This window comes from Castor canadensis, chromosome 2 (genome assembly GCF_047511655.1).
Source record: "Castor canadensis chromosome 2, mCasCan1.hap1v2, whole genome shotgun sequence".
NCBI lineage: Eukaryota > Metazoa > Chordata > Mammalia > Rodentia > Castoridae > Castor > Castor canadensis.
The window spans coordinates 163,479,246-163,485,595 of NC_133387.1; the positions used below are offsets into that span (position 1 = coordinate 163,479,246).

Below are 6,350 nucleotides of genomic sequence, written 5' to 3' on the forward strand. Positions count from 1 at the left end.
GCCACCATGCCCAGTTTTTCTGTTGAGACGGGATCTTGCTAACTTTTTTTTACCTGGGCTGGCCTTAATTCTCGATTCTCTTGACCTCTGTCTCCTCAGTAGCTGGGATTGTAGGTATTGAACCACCTGGCCTTGGATTATTTTTTAACGATTTGAATCACTTGTGTGGACAGAGTAGACAATAAGGAAATTATCCCTGTTGAGAAATTTGCTCCCCCATCTTTGATATTTTCTTCCTCCCCTATGGGTAAATAGAATAGGAAATAACATGGCATTGTTTGAATGAATGTCTAAAGAGTTCCTATCATCCTGCCACAAATTTATTCTTTGAATTTGTAAAATCCATGTCCACTCTGAGATACCCTATGATCTGAGTAATTTCCCCTTTATCACTCTCTTTTTTGTGTGTGGCAGTACTGGGTGACCTCAGGGCCTTATGCTTGCTAGGCAAGCACTCTGCGCCTTAAGTCACATCCCCAGCTCTTTGGCTTTTAGTTTGTTTTTCAGTTAGGTTCTCCCACTTTTGTCCAGGCCAGCCTTGGGTGTTGATCCTCCTATTTCTGCCTCCTGAATAACTAAGATTGTAGGCAAGTGCCAACATCCTGGCTTGTTTTCGAGGTAGGATCTTACTAACTTTTGTGTGGCCTAGCCTTGAACTATAATACCCTATCTCTGCCTCCTGAGTAGCTGAGATCATAAGTGTAAGCAACCATACCCAGCCCCATGTCCTTTTTTGTTATTGTTATTTTGTTTTTTGAGGCAGGGTCTCACGATACCTGGAACTCCCTATGTAGCCCAGGCTGGCCTTGATTTGTGATCCTTCTTCCTCAGCCTTCCAAGTGTTGGGATTAAAGGCATGTACAACCATACCCAGCTCCTCTTTGCATCTTGGGGTTTTGTTGGTAGTTGTTTGTCCTTACCTTCCATCCCCCCTCCATTTCTGAGGTATGACTGTTACTAAGATAGAAATCTCTGGATCCCTTTTCCAACTCCACTCTGACACTGGAGGTTAAGGGAGATCATTGTCACATCATCATTAGTCAGCCAATCAGGACGGCACCTCCCTTTGATGACCTCCCTATCCCACAGAAGTTCTCAGGCAGCTTCAATGGAGGAGGGAGCCAAGAAGAGGTCCTTGTTTAAGTCCAAAGATGATCATTACAACATGGATTGTGTACATTCTCACCCGGAAAAGTCTAGGGCTCCCCTTCCCACCCAGGAAGAACTCGGTAAGTAACTGTGAAGGTGGTCATGAGGAATTCTGCCTCATCTTTCTTCTCCCCTCTGCACCTTTGCTGCACTTCAAAAGGATCTAACAATGTATAAGTTTGGGTGAGAGTGGGTGGAAGGAGCTGGGTTTCTGGGTTTTCTGAAGTCATCAACTTACCAATTTATTCCAGGACATTGAAGTTGTGGAAAGTGAGGCTGTATCCATAGTACAGCATTGGTTAAAGAAAGTGAGTAAGATTCCTCTATGACTTGACTTCCAGAATTCTAGAGAGCTGTCTCAGTGCGGGTGGAGATCTGGACTTCCCTTCCCATGCACCTGGGAAACTCACGTTCATTACCAAACACCTCACTGCGAGTTAAGTCTAATTTACCCACACATCTAAGAGGATCGTCCTGCTTGTCAGGCATGATGGATGGAGTGTATCAAGCGGGTCTAAGGAATACCTTGGGAAAGGAACAACAGAGGGGCTTAGGGCAGGAACTGTGAGAGACAGTGTGTGTGCACAGACGTGGGGCATGTGTGTTGTGATGGAGAAGAGAGAGGGAAAGAAGGGAGGACTTGGGATCAGAGCAGAGCTACACTCTGAGGAAAGCACTCCCCTTTCAGACAGAAGAGGAGGCTTCCCAGGGCATAAAGGAGAAGATGTCCACCAACTCTCCCTGTCATGGCCAAGACATACATGTGACCAGAGATGTGGTACCTGAGGGCCTCCCTGGGAATGGGGGTGAGGGCTTGGGGAGAGGCAGGATGTCCCATGTGAGTGGGGGATGCTGGGCAAGGGCTCTGTCCACCCCAGGAAGGAAGATCAATGCTGACGAGTAATCATGCGGACCCTCACCCTGGTTTCCTAGGTGAAGCACCAGCTGTCAAAGTCTGATATGTTAGCAAACCAGAACCAAGAGGTCATGGAGGAGAGAACAAGAATCCAGTTCATAAGATGGAGGTACAATGTCCTGTTTGCCTTTCCCCAGGACCCCTGCTACACTTGCCCACAGCTACTCTTCTCTGGAGATGTCAGCCCCTTCAGCTGAGAAATTTTTCAGCCTTGCTTTGGGGTCTTATGGGAATGTTTTTGCTATCTTGAAAGCCTAGTTCATTCCTACATTTTTAAATGACTTGAGGGCTTGGGGAACTGGGCTTGTTCTCCATTTCCTAAATGGCTCTGAATACATTTCACATTTCTGTTATTTTTGCACTTGAATTGTTCAGAAGTGGCTGCACTTTGAAGAACTAAAAGAAAATAAGCTCTTAAAATGCAAAAGCCAAAGCCCTCATCCGCAACTGCGGTGTGTAGAGGTCTCTCAGAGCCTGAGGCTAGAATTCTGTGACAAAGCCACATGGAGGTTCTTGCCTGCTTTCCTCCTGCCATAGTGCAGCCCATCCCCAACCTTCTCTGGTGGAGTTTGCTGGGCTTGGAGTTGCCTCACTCCTCAGGCAGAGTCATCTTATTTCCTGTGAACCTGAGTTTACTGGGAGCTTTGGACCACAGCACTGCATCCTGTAATAAGAATGATCCAGGCAAGGGATGCAGGCTTAAACTGGTCCACATCAAACTGTGAAGGAGTGCTATCATTTCCTAGCTCTCATTCCCTGTCCTACCCCATCTTCTGTTCCTGTTCTCTCTTTAATCAAAGAATCTCAGAAGTGGATTTTTGCTTCTGGATACCAGGTGCTCATGTATTTAGCTTTTCTAGGGGCACTGAATTTTAGGAGGATTCAAATGTGCAGTAATTATAGAACAGAGAAGTATAACTAATTGTGGAATTTGAGAAAAGAAGTTTTTGGATGAGAAAACGATTCAAGGCCTCTCACATCATTAGTGTTGTTGATTGTAATCCGGACTTTTCCTTTCCTGACGTGGCGCATGGTGGAAGTGTAAATGTTGCAATGGTTTAGATCATACATACTTCTCCCAATATTGTTTAAACCTTGACTGTAGAGTTTAACTAGGTTTAGTTTTTGAGGGAGGCGACAGGAGTCGGTTAATTATCTACATCTAAATTTTCCACTTTGGATTTTCTATAGAGCTTTCAAACCAACAGCCTGTTGGTTGGGTGTCCTCTTGTAGTCAGGAGATACAAGTGAGTCCCTTTCTGAATTGGCACTGGCTGTTGATTCCACGTATGCCCACCTCCAGGTGTGTGCTGACCCCTCTGGAGGAGAGAAAGAGGAAGACAGCTTCCATCCAACTTCGAAGTCTTAAAATTAATCAGGTGGATGAGGATTGTGAAAGTTAAAGTGCTAGGGAAGCTCAAGGAGTATCTGAGAGTATAGCCCGGGGACCCAGGTGACACAAGTGCCCACCAGAAAAGGCTCCTAGTGGGCTGTTTGTTAAGACAGGCTCTTGGACTGGATATTACTGCAAACATGGGTCAGGGTGGAACCGAAGAGAACATCCAGGTGCCTCTGCTCCAATAGTATCACTGTTGTTACCTTCATTATTATTACTATGGCATTATCCAAAAAAGGGAAGTTTCCATAGACACGGAAGTGGACAGAGTATAGGGCCCCTGAGCGGAGGAGTGGGATATGGAATTGGAGAGGACACAAAGTGGCCCAGCACAGAGAAATAAAACAAACAACAGCCAGGAGGGCCCAGAGTTTCCTTGTGACAGAACTTTCTAGAAGCTTCTCTAAACTATAGTGAATATGACATGACACTGATCCTAAGAGCTGATAATGAAGCTAGAGAGGAATTCAGAAGGGGAGAGTTCCACAAGACCACTGCCCCACACATTTCCTGATTTTCCTTGGGACCATTTGCTCCCTGCTCACCCTGACTAGGTAGTCCTACATGAGAAGGGTGAAGGGAGGGCCAGCTCCAAAGTTCATGGTGACAAGGCAAGATCTATTGTTCCTAGGATCCCAAGTCTATGCATAGTCAAAGAGAAACTCAAAACCCTCATGTTTGAATGGCATTTTGCAGCCACACCCGTATCTTCCAAGTGCCAAGTGAGGTGATAGACGACGTCATGCAAGAGCGAATAGAGCAGGTGAGGCGGAGGTAAGTTGCGTGGGACAAGTTGCTTTGTATTCCTTACTGGGGGCAGGTGGGATGGGATGACTGCTAGGTTACCCAGCCTTATTCTCCTTGATGTTGGCTCTGATGTCAAGAGCAGGGGCACTCAGTTCCTGAGGTTGTGGTCCTCTTTGTGTTCCACATTACAAGTGGCTTCATTAGCCTCCCACTGTGCCTGCCAGCACACCAAAGGGCTGCAGGCTGAGGGTCTCTTCCTGGGACTCTGCTCCTGGGTCCACCTGTGGTGATGGCCCAGGCCTGGCCTGCCCACCAGCCCCTGCCCTTGTGCTGTGGGTGGGTATGGGGTCTGGGTAGGCTCTGCCATCATGCAGCCTCCCCATCTACCTCCTTTGTCCCCTGCAGCATATCCCACATCACGACTGACTCAGTTCCAAGCTGCAGATCTTCCTTCACAGACTGCTAAGCGTGACAGGTGAGAGAGTCAGCAGACGAGGGCCTGGGCATGTTCCCTGGCTATCCTGGTCAGGGAGAAGGAGTACTGGGGTGGGGAGCCTGATGCCTGGGTTAGGGGCCTGCCCTTGGGATCACTGGGAGCAGAGCACTACCTTGGGCTCCTGCAGTGCTTTTCTTTAAGTTCTGGAAAGACCTGCATCCCTGTTACACACTGGTATCTCTAACTCTTCACATGGTGCCAGACAGAGGACAGTGGTTTGCAATGGCTCACTGGCTCAGGAGCAGGTGTTCTGTAGGCTGTGGTGGAACTGCAATTCCAGGAGCTCAACAGTTCCTGGTGTTTCTGCTGCTGTGCTCCTGATCCCATCCTGGTCACAAGATTGCAGAGTCAGGAGTGAGAGTGGATAGCTTCTGGACCTGTCTCAAATCGGGATGTATGTGACTTTGGTTCACATCACCTTTTTGCTTGGGCTTGGTGCAAGCTGGTGGTCGTAACTGGCTGTTTATGCAGCTCCAGGAGATGGAAGGCTAACGGTAGTGTGTGATTATAACACAGGAACCACGACTGAAACTTTCACTGCTCCCCTCCCCACGCAAGTCCCCATGAAAAGCGTCCTAGCTGTTGTGGGATGAAAGGTCCAATTTACACACCGTGGCCTGTACATACTCAAGGAAGGCCAAGGAGATATGATGCTAGCATTTATTGAACACTAATTGTATGCCAGCTTCTGAACAGGTGCACTATCTAGGTTTCTCATTTGATCCCAAATCAAACCATTATATAGACAGCAGAGGGTAGCCAAGCCTGGAGTCAGATGCTGACTTCTGATCCAGCTGATTACTTTGTGCCTCACTTCTCATCTACAGTCAGAGTTTTTACTTTGGGGGGAGGGTTGTGTTGGTTCACGTCAATTGATTGTCAGTAGTGCTGGAGAGGGACAGTGGCTCCCAGGGGCTTCTGGAGTCAGAAGAAACAAGGCCAGGCTTCAATCACAGCTGCCCCTTCTTTCATGGGTTTTCTGCTGTCTATCCCTGGCTTTGTGAATGTGGAGAGAGCCCCTGGGTGTTTTTCTGCTTCTCAGGTTGAAGGCCTCCAGGATCAAGGAGCAGCTCGTGTCCGAAGAACATCTACCTCCCACTTGACCTTAGTGGTGACCAGACTCAGCAGAGACTCCAGCAGCTGAGCCCTTCATTGTGACAGTGACTACACTACAATCTTCTTGCTGAACTGCTAATAAAGAGACAAGCTATTTAACAACTCTCCCTGGCCTTGCTGTGGATGCTTTCATTCACCCACTCATTCATTCATTCATTCATTCATCAAAATGCTGGGTGCATCACAGTCCTGCCTCTGGAATCACATGGCTGATGGCTTGTAGGGGAGAAGACAGGTCATTCCAAAGCTCTGTGTAATGAGGCCAATGCTGGTGATTCTGAATGTTTGAAGTGGGCTGGTGTGGGTGGGACAGGGAGGACTTCCTCAGGGAAGTGTGGCCGGTGCATTTCTGTTTGCTTTGCACTGTTTATTCCTTCTTTTGCATCTTCCTTTATGCAGATTGATGTTTCTGACTTTTATCCTTCTTCTCTCTGAAGAATGTTAAATAGCTCCTGAAATGCATGTCTGCTCATGATAACGTCCTTCAGTTTTTAATTGTCTGAGGATGTCCTTATTTTTTCAGTTTGGAG

General features: G+C 47.4%; 1 protein-coding gene across 1 annotated transcript; it reads left to right on the top strand.

Moving 5' to 3' along the window:
• The first annotated feature begins 1,151 nt into the window (after positions 1-1,151).
• Spata19 (spermatogenesis associated 19) lies at positions 1,152-4,674 on the top strand. The gene is made up of 6 exons (XM_020183223.1): positions 1,152-1,229; positions 1,401-1,457; positions 1,838-1,927; positions 2,083-2,174; positions 4,158-4,235; positions 4,614-4,674. Exons 1-6 carry the CDS (start codon positions 1,152-1,154, stop codon positions 4,672-4,674), a joined length of 456 nt encoding a protein of 151 aa, XP_020038812.1.
• Positions 4,675-6,350: the final 1,676 nt, after the last annotated feature.